Source organism: Octopus sinensis, linkage group LG21 (genome assembly GCF_006345805.1).
Source record: "Octopus sinensis linkage group LG21, ASM634580v1, whole genome shotgun sequence".
Taxonomy (NCBI): Eukaryota; Metazoa; Mollusca; class Cephalopoda; order Octopoda; family Octopodidae; genus Octopus; species Octopus sinensis.
Window position 1 is genome coordinate 8,267,117 of NC_043017.1, and position 20,504 is coordinate 8,287,620.

Below are 20,504 nucleotides of genomic sequence, written 5' to 3' on the forward strand. Positions count from 1 at the left end.
CCCTCATTGGTTTGTTGTAGCTGCATATCCTCCTTGACATATTTTTACAGTTGTCTTGTAGGGAAGGGTTTTTTTTAACACCCTTGAAGGCAGTGTCCCAGTATGGCCAGTTCTGTCATTGAAACCAATAAAAGAAATATACTAAAATTAATTTGTCTTTTTTTTTTTGAAACTGTGGAACTCGAAGTAGATAAAGCTATAAATAATAATAATAATAATAGCATGTAAATATTGAATCAAAAATCCTTTTTGGATAGAAAAAGTTGAAGGCTGCTGTATTTATAGTTACATCTATTTTGAGTTCTAAAATTTGAAATGAATTATCTCATATTCTTTTGAAGTTTCTAAATTCTCATCATGTAAATGATATACGATATTTAATTTTCTTTTAACGATGTAGCAATGTTTTTAAATATTTAAGTCTAAAAATGCCTAAATGTAAATATTAAAAATTTTATCTCTAAAGATAAGTTTATAATTAATTAGATTAGCAATTAACCATCTTGGACAGTTTACACATTGATAGAATATACTGTTTCCTAAACAAACTAACGCTATGTCTTGTTTTTGTGTTCTGACAGCGCAAGCTTCCTGGAAATCCATTAATTCTTGTCGCTCCTAGTGGACCCACTTATCCCAATAATAATTATTCAAAACGCACGAAATTCTGTATTACTCAACTCTCCAATCTTGGCAAAGTGATTCCTGTAACAATGCACACAGTGAACGGCGGCAGTGGCGTTGGTATAGCCCAGTGCCTTGAACATATGATTGGAGCTGTACGCACCAAAGTTTTAGAGGTAAGCTGCATTTTTTATTTGTTTTTGCTTAGACCGTAGCCAGCACCACCCTGACTGGCCTCCATGCCGGTGGCACGTAAAAAGCACCATCCGATCGTGGCCGTTGCCAGCTTCGTCTGGTCTCTGTGCCGGTGGCACGTAAAAAGCACCGTCTGATCGTGGCTGTTTGCCAGCCTCGTCTGGCACCTGTGTCGGTGGCACGTAAAAAGCACCCACTACACTCATGGAGTGGTTGGCGTTAGGAAGGGCATCCAGCTGTAGAAACACTGCCAGATCAGACTGGGCCTGGTGCAGCCTTCTGGCTTTCCAGACCCCAGTTGAACCGTCCAACCCATGCTAGCATGGAAAGCGGACGTTAAACGACGACGATGATGATGATGATCTCGCCTTATTCTTGAATTTCTGTTGCTACCTGACGCAAATATATCGTTTATGGTAGGTAGGGGACTTAACTCTTGCTTGTTTTACAAGTGATAGACTTTCATTCGAGGAGGAACGATAAGAACACAACTAGAGGACAATTTATGGAAGACAGGAATTGTCAGCAAACTTCATCAGAAGCAGCTCAAAACAATGTCACCATTTAAAACTGAGCCACGCTCATAATATATATATATATAGAGTGACCCAAAAGTTGGGTTACAAATATCATGTAGGCACTTCAAATTTCTTTTAAAATGTTTTATTACGTTTAAATTTCTATCTTACAATTAACTAAATTGCATAGAATAATGGTTTCATATTTTTTATAATTAAGATCTAAACTGTTAATATATGAATGTGAAAGAGATAGTTGAATAACTGTAAACCTACTTTTGGGCCACCTTAATATATATATATAAAAATATATATATATATAATATATATATATATATATATATATTATATATATATATATAGTAGAAATATGTTACGAAAAGAAAATATAAAATACACGTGGAAATGTAAGGGTAAAATATGAAAAATCAACGTAAATGCATCTTGCAAATAGAAAAAGGCTATTTATGACAGGTAACAAAAAATATATACATTTAGATTGACTGATATGAGTCATGAAAGTCATTATTATGAGATGATTATAAGATGATAATAAAGTAAGAGAACAAAACGAACCATGGTTTACGCAAAGCTATTCATATATATTATACGTATCATCATCATTGTTTAACGTCTGTTTTCCATGCTGTATTTAATTCTATTTCTTAAAATGTCCTGATGATATATTTCCATTTCTGTTGCAGTTAAAAGGCCATTTTCAGAACCGACCCATTGTCTTGCTGGGATGGAATATTGGAGCATTGGTGGCATGTCATGTAAGTATAGTCCTTGCGTTTGATTATGGATTAACCCTGCCAAATGTAATTTTTGTTTAATCTCATTGATTTGAATTAGTCATACATTACTGTGCAGCTTTGAGATTTCAATGATGTCACTATTATCGTTTAATGTCCGTTTTCCATGTTGGGATGGGTTGACTGAGGACTGGCAAGCCAGGCTCCAATCTGATCTGGCAAGATTTCTACAGCTGGATGCCCTTCCTAACGCCAACCACACTGAGAGTGTAATAGGTGCTTTTTACATGCCACCGGCACAGGAGCCAGTCAAGCGGCACTGGCATCAACCCATGCTTGAATGGTGCTTATTATATGCCACCAGCACCAGTACCAGTCAGGCGGCACTGGCTGACTGGCACCTGTGCTTGTGGCACGTAATGTGATAGTTTATTTTTAGAATAATATTGTAGGGCAAATGAGAGAGGCCTGATCTGGCTAGTTTGAAGATAAAAGAGGGAGATTATTTTGGCTGGATATGGCTAAGAGGTTAAAGTTGTTTTACATTTTCAGCTATTGAACCCTTACTGCACAGATTAAATTTTTGATGGTGATATAAAATGCTAATCATATGCAAATCAGTTCTTGCAATCTCTTTCTCGTAACCAATAGAAATAAAATATGTATATTGTATAATGAAATGTGGAGGATTCCAGAAAGTACCACTTTATCAAAAACAAATTAACTCAATTAATTCTCAAGGTAAAAATGAGAAGAAGGTTACTAGAACAGACTAGGTGCTCAGAGCTTGACGATTGCTTGGAGACACAAGGCATATTATAAAACTTGAAACCTGATTGGACATGAGTTTCCATAACAAGAAACTATTGGTAGCTTGTATCTTTATAGTGTGTATATTAAATGATATGTATGGATACATATATGTAGAAATCTATACACATGAATATGTGTAATTATACACATAAACAAGATGAATGTTTACATGAGTATGTATATGTGTTTGTGTGTGTGTTTATGTGTATGTATTCCACAAAATATTTATTGTAATTGACAGTTCAGCTAATTTATTGATAACATGTCCCCTTTTTTCATAAATCCTTTTTCATTTTCAACCCTAGGTTTCATTGGTGGAGATGGTATCAGCTGTGATCTGTTTGGGTTTCCCACTCACAGGAATCAATGGTGGTCGTGGTGTTCGTATCTATTTATTTATTTATTTATTTATTCGTCTTCTTTTGATCTGTTTGTTTTATAACTGCTTCACAATTATCTTTTTCTTTTTTTTTTTTTTGCCATACCAATAAAACACAGTCAAGAAACCATTGTAAACGATAGCTTCCTGATTGTTGTTTCTTCTTGTCCTCCATGAAAACATGTCAAGGCTTCTTAACATGTGGCATGATCTTTGTATCTCTGCATAAAATCTGTTTAGGCTGTTTTTTTTTGTTAAACTTGGAGATTGTTACTTCTTGTTTAAATGATAAGGTTGACAACAGGGAGGGTATCTGGGCATAGAAACTCTGACCCAACATGCTCTTATTTGACCCATTCAAATGTAGAAAGGTAGACATAAACATTGATCATGATGATATATAATATATATTTCTTTACTGCCCACAAGGGGCTAAACATAGAGGGGATTAACAAGGACAGACAAAGTGATTAAGTCGATTACATTGACCCCAGTGCGAGACTGGTACTTTATTTATCGACCCCGAAAGGATGAAAGGCAAAGTCGACCTTGGTGGAATTTGAACTCAGAATGTAACGACAGACGAGATACGGCTACGCATTTCGCCCGGCGTGCTAACGTTTCTGCCAGCTCGATGATATATGATATATGTAGTTGTTTAACCCCAGGTCAAATCTAAACTGGCAGACCTATAAATCAATTTGCTCCATCAATTAAACTTGAATCTTACATTTCAGACATATTCTAATTAAGACCACTTTATCCTCTGTGTCCTTTCCTTTCCAACATATTAGTGATTGATCTGAACGGGGATATCACTGTTATTCTGTCCCCTCTTTTATGCCTTTCCCTCCTGCAACCTAGGTGAGCTGGTACAGTTGTTAGCGTGTCATGCAAAATGCTTTGCAGCATTTCTTCCAGATCTTTACGTTATGGGTTCAAATTCCATTGTGGTCACTTTACCTTTTATCTTTCTGGAGTTGATAACATACATACATGTTGAACACTAGGGTCAATGGAATCAATGGCCACCTCCCTTAAGATTGCTAACCTTCTGCCAAAATTAGAAACCATTAAGCAGGCAGAATCATTCGTGCATTGGACTAAATGCTTAATGGCATTTTTTCTGGTACCACAAGGAAGATGAAACTCCCCGCTTTATGTTCTGAGTTCAAATGCCACAGAGGTCGACTTTGTGTTTTATCTTCTTGGGACAGATAAAACAAGTACCAGTTTAACACCAGGCTGATGCAAATGGCTTGCCCCCTCCACCCATCTCAAATTGTTGCTTTGTGTCAAAATTAAAAAAAAAAATTATTGTTGTTGATCATGTTTTCTCGGTTTTTTTCAGGATGTTGAAGATCCACTCTTAGAAAGCAAGACATCAACACTCTTTGTAATCGGTCAACATAGCAATTCTTGTGATATCGATGGCATTGAAGATCTTCGAGAAAAGATGAAAGCTGAGAACAGTCTGGTGGTTATTGGCGGGGCAGATGACAATTTACGGGTTTCAAGGGCCAAAAAGAAGCAAGAAGGAATCACACAGTGCACAGTTGATAGGTACATTTTGGTAAGTATGCTCCTCTGATGATTGCTGTTGCTTCTTTTTCTCTTCGTCTTCCTCCTCCTTGTTGATGTTGTTCTCCTTCATCAGCCCTAGGTCAAGTCTAGCTCTGCTGACCTATAGCATTTGCATTGTTTAATTGCCCTTGTAGGTCACATTTAAAGGTCCAGTAACCCAGATCTATTGTACCTCAGCTGAGTATGGGACCATACTGCTCACTCTGGTATGCAGTGGTTTATTGTGTGATGGTCTGGGCAAGAATTGCTTTGGCCAGGGTCAACCATTTCAGTAGCAGACTCCTGATCTTCAATCTTGAATTCAGATAAACTGCGTCTAGCACATTACGTTATCTAATACATCCATTACTTTGCTTACATGTTTACTGACCATTTCCTATCTCAAACTGTCGCTTTATAATAAGACTATTAACCAGTTCTCCCCTTCCTCCCACCATCAATACTGCTAGCTTCATCTTGTTGAGCTTGCTCAGATTTTGCCTGCCTCAGCAAATAACAAGTACATGGTTTGAATTTTGCCTATGTATCTACTAGCCATTTTCTTAATGAGGCCTGGCATCTGAAGATCCTTTCTCACCATTCATCCCACGTCTTCTTGGGTCTACCCCTTCCACAATTAGAGGTCGGCACTTTATGCAGTTGTCCCCAGCCATACATATTCGTAGCCTCACCCATAAAAACAATGGATTACAGGGAAAGATAACAAAACTTATTTATTTTCAGGATGAGGTATCCGAGTTCCTTGGCAGTGTTTTGTCGCAATCTGTATCTCAAACGGAAAATGCCGAACTGATAGACATTGATCTGAAGAAAAAGAAACGCCGCAAAGTTTCTCGTGAAGCTGCTTCTTCAGTCAACATGGAAGCGTTGTCTTACAGCAGCAACAAGTTCTCGGTTCGGTCTGAGGTGAGTTAGACACATCACTTAGAGGAAGTCTGCTTGCTTTACCCCTCCATCTACCTTGTAATGTCAGCTGTGTCCTTGACTGATGATGCATACGTGATGGAATGTGGCCAATTCGCTGCTGTTTGGCTTTTAAGGACGAAAGGCGAATGCAAGGAGCAAGATTTTTGGTGTTGTAAGAATACAAAATTCAAAGAGCTTTCATCTCTGATACAGAAATATCACTTCAACATTTGAAGTATCCTGGAAAAACAAGCAGGATACTTCAAATTTGAATATTTAAATTATTGAAAACTGAATGAAACTTTTAACCTGTTAAACATTTTTTTTTTAATATTTAAAAAAGCAAAAAAAAAAACATTGATAATTCCATTTTCTTTCTAAAAGTAAAATACATGCAGCAGTTCTATTTTATGTTTTTCTCCTCATTATCATATTTTATTCTATAGGTCATTTAAAACACTTATTTTTTATTTCTCTGTGCATAGGCGCAGGAGTGGCTGTGTGGTAAGTAGCTTCCTTACCAACCACATGGTTCCGGGTTCTACTATAGCCTCGGGCCGACCAAAGCCTTGTGAATGGATTTGGTAGATGGAAACTGAAAGAAGCCCGTCGTATATATGTATATATATATATATATGTATGTGTGTGTGTATATGTTTGTGAGTCTGTATTTGTTCCCCCCAACATCGCTTGACAAACGATGCTGGTGTGTTTACATCTCCGTAACTTAGCGGTTCGGCAAAAGAGACCGATAGAATAAGTACTAGGCTTACAAAGAATAAGTCCTAGAGTCGATTTGCTCGACTAAAGGTGGTGCTCCAGCATGGCCGCAGTCAAATGACTGAAATAAGTAAAAGAGAAAAAGAGTAAAGACCATGATCTGTTCTGCATGCATGATTAAAAAGTTTGCTTTCCAACTCACTGTCTGACACTTTGAGCAACTGTCTGTTATTATATCCTTGGGTTGACAAATGCCTTGTAAGTGGATTTGATAACGGAAACTGAGAGAAGCCTGTTGTGTATATATGTGTGCGTGTGTGAATGGGAGTGTGTCAGTACTTGTGTCTCTTTGACTTGACATTGGGACATGATGGTTGTAAGTGAATGTCATTTATTGGCAATATTCTGTGAAAATGTCCAGTCATGGGAGAGATATCAGCCTCTTTGGAAACAGGTGAGGGTTGGTGACAGGAAGGGCATCCATTCGTAGAAAATTTGCTTCAATAAACTCTGAGTAGACATAAAATGATGGTGATGATCATGAGTCCTTATTTGCTAAGGAAAAATCAGTTCTAGCAGTTTTATATGAATTGCAATTAGCTGAAGAATATGGTAAGAAAAATTCTACTCCCAGATGTATTACTGGATGGTTCTTTACATTGTAGATCTTGGTATAACACTTGCTTGATATTTCCTATTAAGGTGCTAGACTGAATGTCCCTTACTACATTGTTAAAACTAGGGCTGTAGAGTCAAAACAAGAAACTTCGACTCTGGCTCCTCTACTATTAGCATCTCCGACTCTGACTCCTGTGTATGTAATTAAGTGATTGTGGTCTACATAACTTATAAAGAATACTCTTGTACCTTGAGTCAACCTGTATGTTATAATTGGTTTATGTTCAAGAATAAAGACATTGTGAGTCAGAGTCAGTAAAACTATACTGACTCTGACTCCAACTTCAACTACCTCTTAATTGTTTTTGACTCTGGCTCTACAGCTTCTGGTTAAAACACTGGAGTATGTCCCTTATAACTTTGAAATTTTGTTTCTTTAAATTCAAAGTTCACTTTGTATAAGGGAGCATCAACTTTACCCCATCTTTCAGGGATAGATAAAATCTATCTCTAGCAGATGATTGGGATCTGTCAGATAGACCTCAAGATAGGTTATGTATTGGAACCAGTCCAATCACCTATAATTCCAAATAATTGCAAGTTCTTCACCTTTTGCTAATATTGAGTTAGATCTATCTACATTCTCAGTTCAAATCCCTCCGAGGGTTTTTAAAAATTTTTTCCATTATTCAAGGTTCTATAAAATAAAGTATCAGTCATACACTCAATGGTGGTGGTGGAGGGGATAATCTCATCAACTATTCCCCTCTCCCTCTCTTTGCCACATACGTTTTGTACCTATGTCAGAAGTCACTTTTACTGATATCATTGTTTCCCTTGAGGCAAATGAAGAAAATAGAGAGTTTATTGAATTTATGGTTCCTTATTGGAAAAATTAATTTTTATTATCAAAGGCTATGGTAAGTAGCTTAATGGCATCCTATTAGTATGATGTATGTGATATCTCATTGTATAAAGTTTTCTGATAAGTCATTGGTATAAGACTATGAGATATCTGTTTGGCATGAGGCAGGCAGTGTGATATCTCATTGGTGTGAAGCAGTGTGATATCTCAGTTAGTATGAAGCTATGTGATTTCCCATTGGTACAGGGCTATGTGATATTTCATTGGTGTGAATCTATGTAATATTTCATTGGTATGGAGTTATGTGATATCTCTATGATATATGAAGTTGTGTGATATCTTACTGAAAGAAGATTTTGTGTTGTTTCATTGGTTTGGGGCTATTGGTACAAAGCCATGTAATATCACATTGGTATGGGACTATTTTACGTATCATTGTTATGTGACTATATGATATCCTTTTCATACAATGCATGAGGTTCCACCATGTCTGATCGGTACAAGGTCATGATTCATCATTATGAAGTTTTATCTCCCAAAGTTAAGTATCTCATTAGGATGATATACAAAATTGTGATAGCTCATTGATATATGATTGTTGGATATCACATCAGTAGCATCTCATTTGTTCAAGATATAGCTATCCCATAGATGCAGATGTGGCTAAGAAGTTTGCTTCCCAACCACATGGTTTCTGGTTCAGTTCTACTGCATGGCACCTTGGGCAAGTGTTTTTTACTAAAACCCTGGCTCAACCAAAGCCTTGTTAATAGAATTGGCAGGTGGAAACTGAAAGAAGCTCATTGTGTGTGTGTAAGTTTATGTTTCCTTGTCTTGACATTGTGTGATAATTGTAAATGAGTGTCACTGTCATACAAGCGGTGTTATAAATTTTAGATATGCTGCAAAAACACATCTGGTGATGGGGAAATATTACTTCACTTGGAAAGAGATGAGGGTTGGTGACAGGAAGGGCGTCTGGCCATAGAAAATCTGCCTTAATGATCCATGCAAGTAAGGAAAAATAGGCATTGAAACTATAATAATGGCTATAATGTCTCATTGGCAAGGATTCTAAGGGAGTGAGTCAGTCCCCCTCCAGCTTGACAGGACCAGTTGACCATGGTTTCTGGGTCTTGTCATCAGTACTGGATACCTGCTTGCTAGACATGTTAATAATTTCAGAAGTTTAAGAAGGGCATCCAGCTGTAAAAGCCATGCCAAAACAGACAGTTTGGAGACTAGTGCAGCTCTCCAGCTTGCCAGGTCCTGCCAAACCGTTCAACCCATGCAAGCATGGAAAACGGATATAAACTGATGAGAAGGAGGAAGAATGTGACATTGGTGACATGCCATCTGTAAGAAGTTATGTGATATCTCATCCATGCAAAGTGTGATATGCAAGCCTGTGATATCACATTGTTGCAAGGTTACAAGAGAGATTTCTCTTGGCGACATCGACAAGAATTCTTTTTTTTTTTATCCCCCAAGAGCCCTTACTGTAAGTCTACAGTGTGATATCCAAACCACACAAACCTCTGAGTTTCCCATAACTAAGAAGGCAGCTATTTATGTTCTAATTTGGGGCATTAAGGATTTCCCCCTCAAGTCTGATTGCCTGAATTCACTGAAATACATTTCATTGTGTAAATTTTCTGTATTCTCTCTTTTGTGTTGATTCCCAAATAATAACTGACTTTAATACTTATATCAATCATTTTTTTCCCCTTTTATCCTTCATAAACTGCAGCATTTATGTTTTTTACTTTGTTTTTTCCCTGTGTTTTTTCTTTTCTGTTATTCTAAACAATTTCAAATTTATACAAAATTTGTAAAAAAGAAAAATGTTAATAAAACAAATAGCTATATTTTCAGAAATTAGTTATGAAGTTTTTTCTTAAACAAAAAGTTATTGAAAATTTACACAAATATACCAGTTAGCTGCACACACTGTGCTTTATTGGATTGCATTTCTGGTACACGTACCTCAGCTTGCTCTCTTTCTCTCAGTTTCTCTCTGTTTGTTTGTCTGTCTCTCTCTCTGGTCCTGTTTGGTAAACCCTGGATATTACTGTCCCAAGTCCTAGAACTCATCACACTAATTACTAGATTTCTATGCTATGTCAGTGACCAAGATCACAACACTCCTTGAGCAGCACCAGTCCATTGCAGGGTCACCCATGCCAGCATAAAGTGTAGATAGAAAATGGTGATGGTGGTGCTGAATTTGTTGAAATCTTCGAGTGACTAAATACTGTAAAAAGTATGGTGTCCTGTCCAGGGTTGAGATGTGTCAGTTGTTCAGTATGTGATAGCCTGAGCCAACAAGACAGAAAGAGACAAAGATAAACTCTAGCAGTCAATCAAGCAGTTAGAAATAGGTACTAAATCTCTTCCTCAAATCACTCCATACTATCTTTTGTTTATATATATATATGTATATAAAGGATGCGTTGAGCAATGAATTTTTGGATCTACAAGGGTCTGCTCGATCAGATCTATCAAGACTAACATGCTGCTAAACAACAACACAGTACATGGTAACTGGTCTAAGGTGGTTCCATTCTAAAACTGACAAACACATAAAAAAAATAATACATAAATAAGCAAAACCGAACCCAACAGAATACTTACTTGAGTATCATTGACTCAGACATGGTCTGCATTGTTGTGTGACACTTAATTTTCAACATCTCCTTCAACCAAGCTGTAAATAAATTCCATTAAAATGGTGTAGTGGTAGCATAGTCCAATGACGAAAAATTAATAAAAAGATATGTATATACACATCTGCACACTGTCTCAGACTTGCCATGTAAACAGACATCTTAAATTTGGTATTGTATATTTTTTCTTACATCTTGCCTCTCTTATTCCTTTATCTTCACTTTTATGAAGTGTATCACCTGAAGTATTTTACTTCTCTTTCTTCCTCTGGAATATTTATCTTTGTTGTACACTTATTTGATTGTTGCTTTTTCACTTTGTATTTCTACACTTTTTAATCTCATGTGCTTTCTCCTTTTAGCCTCATAATCTTACTCATGTTATTTTGTGATTTCTATTACTCTGTCTCTGTGTGTGTATGTTTTCTCTATTTTCTTTATGATTTATTAGAATTTGTGGGTGGGGCAAGGTTTCAGTATTTTAACCCTTTTGCTACCAACCTGCATGAAACCACCCTTTGTTTAACGATACAAACTTCCAATTTTAAAACGATCCAAAGTAAAAACACTCTGCAAAATTCTATATTATTTTACGTCCCAAACACCAGCTCAATAACGACAAAGTTATTTTATGAAATTCTTCAATATTTTCAAAATTAATTAATTAAGCAAAGGCAGTAATATTTCCACAGAAATATGGTAAGAAAAGGCTTAAAGTGATCTAAATTACTTGTGTTAATTTATGTTCCAAACACCAACTAAATAATGACAAACTTATTTTGCTAAATTCCTCAATATTTTCAAGATAAATTGCAGCAAAAATAGTTTATTGCAACAGAAATACCAACCCACCTGAGATTGCCCCTAGTTCAGTGATACAAAGTCCCTGTTTTAAAGGGATGTAAATTAAAACCTTCCTTCAAACAAAGCCCAGCTTAATAATGACAGAGTTATTTAAGTAACCTCTTCATTATTTTCAAAATTGGATCTTTCCACAGTTCTATAGACTCATAGGTCTGGTTTCCTGTCACAGGATTAAATGAGATTTTTATCAGCTGAGTGGACTGGAGCAACATGAAATGAAGTGTTTTGCTCAAGAACACACACTGTCCAGTCCAAGAATCGAAACCACAATCTTACAATCATGAATTCAATACCCTGACCACTAAGCTCTACACTTCAAAATTAATTGAAACAAAAGCAGTTTATTGCAACAGAAAGGTGGTAACAAAAGGGTTAATAATGTTTCTTTGTAAATTGTAATAATGGTAAGAATTACTAAACCTTTACTGTGCTCTGTTTATTTCTCTTCTTAAAACAGTGTTCACAAGAATTACCTTTGCTTTCCACATGTCAACAGCTTGATTCTTCCAAAAATTGGTGAAATTTTTTTTAGCCATCTTTTTTTTTTCTCAAAAGCCCCATGTGGTCCTTTTTTTTGTGTGTTTTTCTTGCTTTATTTGTTGCTGTTCTTGTTGAGGTTTCATGGAAAAAAGTTTTTTTTATATAAATCTTATATTTATTCAGTGTTGTCAGAAAACAGTTTCATTTATTTGCTTCCGTTATTTCTCTGAAGAATGACTCTTTCAAAATATTAGAATGACAAGTGCATGTGGTTGAATATTCCACAAATACAACAGTTGTGTCTTAAATATAATTCACAGGCACAGTCAGTGTTTGAGGTTGACCCTTTGAGTTGCAGGTGCAGTCTATATACATATACACATGCTGAGCACTATATGTATTTATGTATGTATATATATATATATATATATATATATTGTTTCAGTCATTTGACTGCAGCCATGTTGGGCTACTACCTTGAAGAATTTTAATTGAATAAATCAACCCCAGGACTTATTTTAAGCCTAGCACTTATTCTATTGGTCTCTTTTGCCGAACCGCTAAGTTATGGGGATGTGAATACACCAACACTGGTTAAGTGGTGGTGGGTACAAATACAGACACAAAAACACACACCCACATAGATATATACATAATATATACTCAACAGGCTTCTTTCTACCAAATCTGCTCCCAAGGCTTTGGTCAGCTCAAGGCTATAGTAGAAGATACTTGCTCAAGGTGCCATGCAGTGGGACTGAACCTGGAACCATGCAGTTGAGAAGCAAGCTTCTTACTACACAGCCATACCTGCACACACACACACACACACACACATATATATATATATATGTATATACATATACACACACACAATTTATCATGTATATATATGTATTAGACTGTACCTATGAACGATTATATATATATATATATATATATATATATATATACACACGTGTGTGTGTGTGTGTATGTATATGAGTGTGTGTATAAATATGTATATGAAGAGATATGTATGATGATACATGTGTCGTATACTTAATGTATGTGCTGTTAAATGTTTTTAGGCTCCATATTTTGTCCAAGGAAGACAAAAGGCGTTTAACAATACACATACATTATGTGACATTGATAATGTTACATTATAGAACTGCTTTTAACCCAATATTTGAATACTCACACTATAGATACACACACACACACACACACATATATATATATATAAAAGTGGCTGAGGTTTAGATTAAGAGTACAGGTACAGATATTTGTCGTACCCTTAATGTAAATCCCATGCAAATTTTGACGCAGCTGGACATACAAATGCTTTCCATCTAACTGGATTTTATACTGTTCTTCTGTTTCCCAAATTCCACTCACAAGGCCTGAATTGACCCAAGGCTATGGCAGTAGATGACACATTCCCAAGGTGCCATGCACTGGGATCAAGCCTGGAACCCCATGACTGCTGCATCGGTGATTTTATTCACTTCTGGGTGAGATGTTGTTGAAGGAGTTGTCAGCCCCTGACAATATTTTTTTTGATTAGGATTTGAAGCTGTTTCACTTCCCTTGTGGAAAATTAATACCTGAAAAATAGTAGCCTTCTCTCTCTCCCAAATGATTAACTCTCTGAGGTGAGAATGCATTCATCCACGATAAGGATGAGTAAACCATTATTTATTCAGCAAGTACAAGGAAAGATGTTCTTTGCTGAAGATGTCAGGTTAATGCCAAAACATGTCCAGAGTTGTCTCCCATGCTTGCTAGGGAAAAGAAGAATACTATTAGTCATTTACTAGGTTTTTTGTCTTTTTCATTATTGAGCGAACGATTGGGAAAATCACCTAACTATCTACTTTAACGTATCCAGTTTTGTGCCTCAAGTCAGTTGGTACACGTAGGGAACAGTCAGTAAATTAGGTATCAGTGGTTACAATAGCAATTAATTGATTGCACACCATTCCTTTACCAAAGAAAGGCATTTTTTTGTAACCAAAAAAAAATTTGTCCATTTTATTCACGCGCAGACATAGACAAGTGTGTGTGTGTGGAGGGGAGTATGTAAATTTTGATATTAATGTACTTTTAGTATAAATTAGATTGAATAAAAATTATTTCTAGTTTGTGTTTTTTTGCTTTCTTTCTCTTTCTGTTTTCTTTTATTTTTTAATTTCTATTAACAGATTTAATGACTAGCAATTTTCCTTCATTAGATTAACATTGATTTTTTTTGTTTATATTATCATTCTCATTACCACATACTACTACTGCCACTACTACTACTAATCCTACCATTAATATTTGACTATTTTTCCAGATGTTTCCAAATAATTTATTTATTTTATTTTCTCTCTCTCAGTAATTTGCAGAAATAATTATCAGGTTATTCACAAATGCATTTCAAGACTTTTTTTTTTAACTAATTATCAATCACTTTTTTGTATATTTGTAAATTCATCTATGTGCTTTTTTTTCCCCGCTTTTTCTTCTTTCTGTTTCAATGTCGGCTATATACTCCTTGTCTTCTACAAAGTTCTGGCCAACACTCAGTCATACATGATAAAGTTGCACAGTAACTGACCTCCTTTTCACACCTTTTAAAAGTTTTAATTTGTTAAAGCAAAAGAAAAAAAAACTTTTTCCAAGTTTCTGTGTTTTAATCATTGGATTTAATAATCATAGGTTAAAAAAAAATAATCACAAATTCTGTTGATCTTGTCTTAAAATATCTCATGATTTGAACTGGGAATGTAGAATATTAAAATTGACGTTTAATCTAGTCTAATTAGTTTTCTCATTTCGCATTTTGCGTTTTAACTCATGAAATAAACACCTGTTTCTTTTATTGCGACCGATTTTGTAACATGTCTCAACTCTTCAAAAGATAATTGGCCTTTTACATACATACATACATACATTTTATATATATATATATAAATAAGGATAATATCAATATTTAAATATCGATCTTATCAAGTAGCCAGCATGGGAATAAATACCATACAAAGGTAATAATTATTTAAAACTATAAATTAGGGTATCTGAGAGATACCACCATACTGACCCTAAAGCCACTTTGTGGTTTTAGGGTCAGGGTTTTGACTGCTATTTCAATATGGTGGTATCTCTCAGGTACCCTAATTTATAGTTTTATATATATATAATGGCTGTGTGGTAAGAAGCTTGATTCCACACCACATATTTCCGGGTTCAGTCCCACTCTGCAAGTGTAGTGGGTGCTATTTATGTGCCAAAGGCATGATAGTCAGTCAGGCGGCACTGGCATCAGCCACGTTCGGATAGTGCTTTTTGCGTGCTACCAGCTTTTTACATGTCACTGGCACAAGGAGCCAGTCAGGTGGCACTGGCAACAACCCACACCTGACTGGTGCTTATTGCATGCCACCAGCACGGGAGCCAGTCAGGCGGAACTGACATGAGTCACAACTACAATTTCCATAATCATGTCAATATATATTTATATGTTTATTTATATTTATATTTATTTATATATATATTTATTTATACATATATATTTATTTATATTAGTTTCGGTAAGATAGAATTATTTAATATTTAATATCTAATTCTTATGCTTTCCTTAAAACTTGATTTTGAAACGTACGTCCGTGGATAACTAAAAAAATGTATGATAGATTGCAGTCAATTCATTCTCTCTTACCTGTTTGTGTCTGCCTTCCAAATTCTGTTTTTACTGAGATCTCCCTTTTTAGTAGAAGAAATAGCTATAACCCTTTGACTGCTATTTCTAAATTCGGTATGTGGTAAGGCAACTCGTTGCTAAACCCTTATTGCTTAGTATATATTTATTTATGTATATATATGTACATATGAAAGAAGGTTTGAAAATGCAATTTTAAAGATGCTTATTCACTTGACCGGTTTCACTTTTTTAGAAAATGATTGTCAAAAGTAAAATGTAAAGCTTTGTATAAGCTTTGTGTTAGGTACTGGTTGTCACAAAAGTATTAAAATACAAATGTGCATTCTTTTTTAATAATAAGAGAATTTTAAAAACAGTTTACAAGAAAGTATTTAAGAAAATATTCAACAAAAAGTATTAGTTCAATAAAAATCATGTTTGTTTGGTAGTATATATATACACAGAAGGAGATATATTTAAGAGTTTAAAAAGAATTCAAGAGGAACCAACCTGTCTTTCTGGCATTTTTTATTTTGTGTGTAGCTAAGGATTGTTTGCTATTTTAAGGGACAGTGTGGGAGGTTGGTTGGGGTGGGGGAAGGAAGAGCAATGTTTCTGGGCTAGTCTGTCATGGTCCAGTGCTTTTTGGGACTGGTCTTAGAGGTGTGAATGTGTGTCTCTGCATGTCTCAATGTGTGTGTATATACATGTGTTTGTGTGTATGGGCTAGGGTTTATTGTGGCGCATGTAAATGGGTCTGTGTATGTTTTATATTTGGTAGGATGGTGTGTGTGTATATGTGTGCACATGAGTATGTGTTTGTTCGCATGTATGTATGGGTGCGTGTGTATGTTTGTGTTATAATTGTCCTGGTGTTGTGTATGTGTGTGATTGGTATTTGTCAGGGTGTTGTGTGTGTATGTGTGTGCGCGTGTATGTGTGTGTGTTTTGTGTTGGTGGGGATGTTATGTGTGTGTGTCTCTGTCTGAGTATGTGTTGTTTTAATTGTCCTTGTGGTGTGTGTAAGGGTGCATATGTATGTGTGCGTCTGTGTGTGTGCATGTGTATGCTTGTATGTTTTGTGTTGGTGGGGATGTTATGTGTGTGTATTGTGTCTGAGTATGTTTGTGTTGTTTTAATTGTCCTTGTGGTGTGTGTGAGCAACCATATGTGTGTATAAGTGTGTTGTATTTATCAGGGGTTCTTCCAGTCCCTCTAAGCTTGTTTCTTTTCCCTAATGGCCCTGTCAACTACATTGTTCCATCACCATGTTACCTTGGGTCGAGAGGGGACTTTGCACCATCCACAGATCTGGTCAGTAGCCCTCAACAGGTTGTCGCATGGAAACCTCCAGTTGTCTTCTACATCATGTGATGCTATATCCCCCTCTATTTTGTCAAAAGCTTCAAGTAATATATCTCTAAATCTCTGTCCATTCGCTGGATCCTTAAACTTCCAGACCCTTCTTCTTCAGTCTGGTTGTCTCCTGGGCATCCATTTAACCCTGATCCTTAAGTTGCTAACTACTCATCTATGTTGTGGGGTGCATTCTTCACCTGGGAAGATTTTGGCATTTATAAGTAGCCATCTTTCCCATTTCCTGGCAAGGATGGAGTCAATTTGACTAGTGTGTCCACCAGAACAGTAAGTGACTAGGTGACTGGCAAGTTTCCTGAAGTTAGTATTACAAACTATAAGATCATTTGCATCATAGAAGTCCAGCAGCCTGGTTCCCTCCTCATTGCAGGAACCAAAACCATAGCCTCCATGTACGCCATGGAAGCCCCCTGCATGTTGTCCAACATACCCATTGAAGTCGCCATCCAAAAAGAGAAGATCCCTGTCATTTGTCGACGAGGTAGTCTGCAAGAGGGTATCATAAAATCAGTCTTTCTGTTCATCAGCTAGCTCCGGCTGAGGGGCATAGGTCGAGATAATGGTTACTAACACATGTTGCAACACTAATCTAATCTTAAGTATTCTATCACAGACTCTGACTACCTCAATTACCTTATCAACCCATTTCTCCGCAAGAAGTATACCCACGCCCTTGACCCTCCTACCAGTGTTCCCTGCCCAGAAAGTCTTATACCTATGTTCTTTGCCTGTGAGGAACCTAGCAGAACTTCCTCTCCACCTTACTTCTTGGATGCAGCACAAATCTACACACCTCCGTTCAAGCATTTCAACAATCTCACCAGACTTACCTTTCAGTGTGCCATCTCTGAGGGTGTGGGAGGTGTGGGCCCATGAGACCCTGGGATGGAGGACAGCAGCCTCATATATGTATATTTATATGCATGTATATATATCTATATATATACACACACACACACATGTATGTGTGTGTGTGTCTGTATATATGTGTGTGTGTGTGTGTATATGGGTGCAGGACGTTACCAACTGTGTAAACAACTTGAAGTACGAAAACAAACAAATTTATGCAAACGAGAAAAAATGGGAAACAGGACAAGTAACACAGAATGACCCTTCATCAGTTGTCAGCTGTCTATTTAGTCCTCATTTCGAGCATTCAACAACAATATAAGTCTTCGAAAACAGTTGCTGCCATTAATTCCAAAATGAAATTTTGGATCCATGGAGGGTCAAAGTTGGGAACAAAAACAGGACATTGGAAATATACAAGGAAACTGAACGAAAACAAACATGGAGTGTTGTGAGACCAGAACGAGAAGAAAATAGTGAATGCTGGGAGAAATATTTTTGCTTGACAATGGGTGATAGTTTGTTTGCATCCCCTGTGACTTAGTTGTTCAGCAAAAGAGACTGATAGAATAATTACCAGGCATAAAAATATAAGTATTAGGGTTGATTTGTTTGGCTAAACCCTTCAAGGTGGTGCCCCTGCATGGCCACAGTCAAATGATTACACACACACACACGTGTGTGTGTGTGAGTGAGTGTATATTCTGGTTTCACTACATTGCTCTATGTTGTAAGAGGCAACTAAAAGAATTGATGGTAGGAAGGAACAGCTGGGTGTAAACCACTACCTCAGAAAAGCTTTCCAACCTCTGCCAATGGGAAAAAATAATAATAACTGGGGCATAAAATGATAGCTATTCATGGCAGTGCTCCAGTATGATCGCAGTCCAATAACAAACAAGTAAAAGGAAAAAGCATAAACATGAAGGTTCCTATTCATGAAAAATTTTATGACAAAAGGATTACCATGAATATTCATTTTCTATTATAATGGCATTTTAATTTTAAAACTTTCCTGTCTACAATTTTCTGTTCACACAATTTAATTTTTTTCCCCCCTTCTTGCCTTCCATTTAAATGAACTGATGAGTTAGAAAATAAAAACAAATTTGTTCATTAATTGAAATATATGCTTTTGTTTTTTTTGTTTTGTTTTCTCTAAATGACTTTCCAGTGCTTTTAATGTATAAAAGGTATGTGTGTTTCATTAAGTTTTTCAGACTCTTTGGGGATTTTTTGTTGTTTTTTTTTTTTTACTGTAGAAGCAAATTTTAGCAAACCTATTATGGCTCAGCATTTACATATAATTCCTTCGTTTTTGTTTGTTTCAGAATTCCAAATTTATACCTGCTTCGAAGGGAGCGACTGTGTCTCGGTTATTGAAGGTGATGCGTCAGACTCCACAACTATCAGACAGTGCAGAGTCAAAATTAGGAGATGAGTCTTCAGATGGGAGCATAGCTGAGCCACATTCACCTGCTAAGACTCAAGGTGAGCCCTTAAAATTTCTAGCTAGCCCTCACTGATATGGACAGAAGAATACAAATCCTGCAAATAAATATTTATAAAGTATAAAATTACGAAATAAATTGTTTGGATTTGTGTTTGTTTTGTCTCTACTGAAATTTAAGTCATCTTCAAAACCAAAAATGATGATAATGATGAATCTAGTCTCATATATAACACTGTATAATGTGATTTTTGCCCTTGGGTAGCAACTGTTATTTCCTATTTGCTTACCCCTAGAAAGTATGAAAAATGGCTAATATTTACCTCAAACTTTGCCTTTGTTACACTTATTCAAACCCCAAAGAATCCCTCTGAACACTTGGCTATGATGCCCCTTCCCCTCTATTCCTGTTCATGATCAGAGATGCACATACTGTCAGCCACTGCTCAGTTGGTTACGGTCAAGCAACTGACAAGTAAATTTGTGGTATTGCGCAGAATATTTGCTATAACAATATTTCCGCTTCAGTAACTCAGAGCTGAATCTGTCAGAAATGTAATGGAAAATAGGTCAGTTTTAAAACATTGACGCCCAGGTCAGAAAAGCAAAGTTTGAAGGCAGTAGTAGTCATTTCCTTTCATTTCTTGATAGAAGCAAATAGGAAACAGCAATTAAAAGCCAAAAACAAAAATAAATAAAATTTTGTTACACAGTGTAATTGAGCAGATATGTCTGTGTATTAAATAAGTATGTGTCCCTGTTAAATTATTGAGCAGTAGGTGTATATCATCATCTTTTAATGTCCACCTTCCATGCTGTAATGGTTGGATGGTAGATGTATCTGAATTAAGTTACTCAGCAACAGATGTAGGTGTGTCACTGATTAAATACAAATTTAGGTGTGTGTATATTAAATAGCTAGATGTCTTTATTTGTAGGTATTGAATAATTGATGTTTGTGGGGTCTACCTGTAGGTATTGAATAATTGATGTTGGTGGGTCTACCTGTATGTATTAAATAATTCAACAACTGATGTAGGTGCGTGTGTAGTTGCCTGTATTATATAACTAAGTAACAGATGTAGAGATGTACCTCTGGGCATTAAAAGATTCAACAACAGGTGGAGGAGTTTATTAATTGTAAGTTACTTTCCTGCTTCTCCTTGGTATGATG

General features: G+C 36.1%; 1 protein-coding gene across 1 annotated transcript in view; it reads left to right on the forward strand.

Annotated features, from left to right (window-relative positions):
* Positions 1–20,504, forward strand: part of LOC115222828 (KAT8 regulatory NSL complex subunit 3) — a 34,651-nt gene that overhangs the window by 11,279 nt on the left and 2,868 nt on the right. Inside the window, exons 8-13 of the mRNA XM_029793144.2 lie at positions 582–800; positions 2,042–2,113; positions 3,211–3,285; positions 4,636–4,857; positions 5,592–5,774; positions 19,212–19,371. Of these exons, the coding sequence (XP_029649004.1) occupies positions 582–800; positions 2,042–2,113; positions 3,211–3,285; positions 4,636–4,857; positions 5,592–5,774; positions 19,212–19,371 (931 nt within the window). The remainder of the gene's footprint in view (positions 1–581; positions 801–2,041; positions 2,114–3,210; positions 3,286–4,635; positions 4,858–5,591; positions 5,775–19,211; positions 19,372–20,504) is intronic.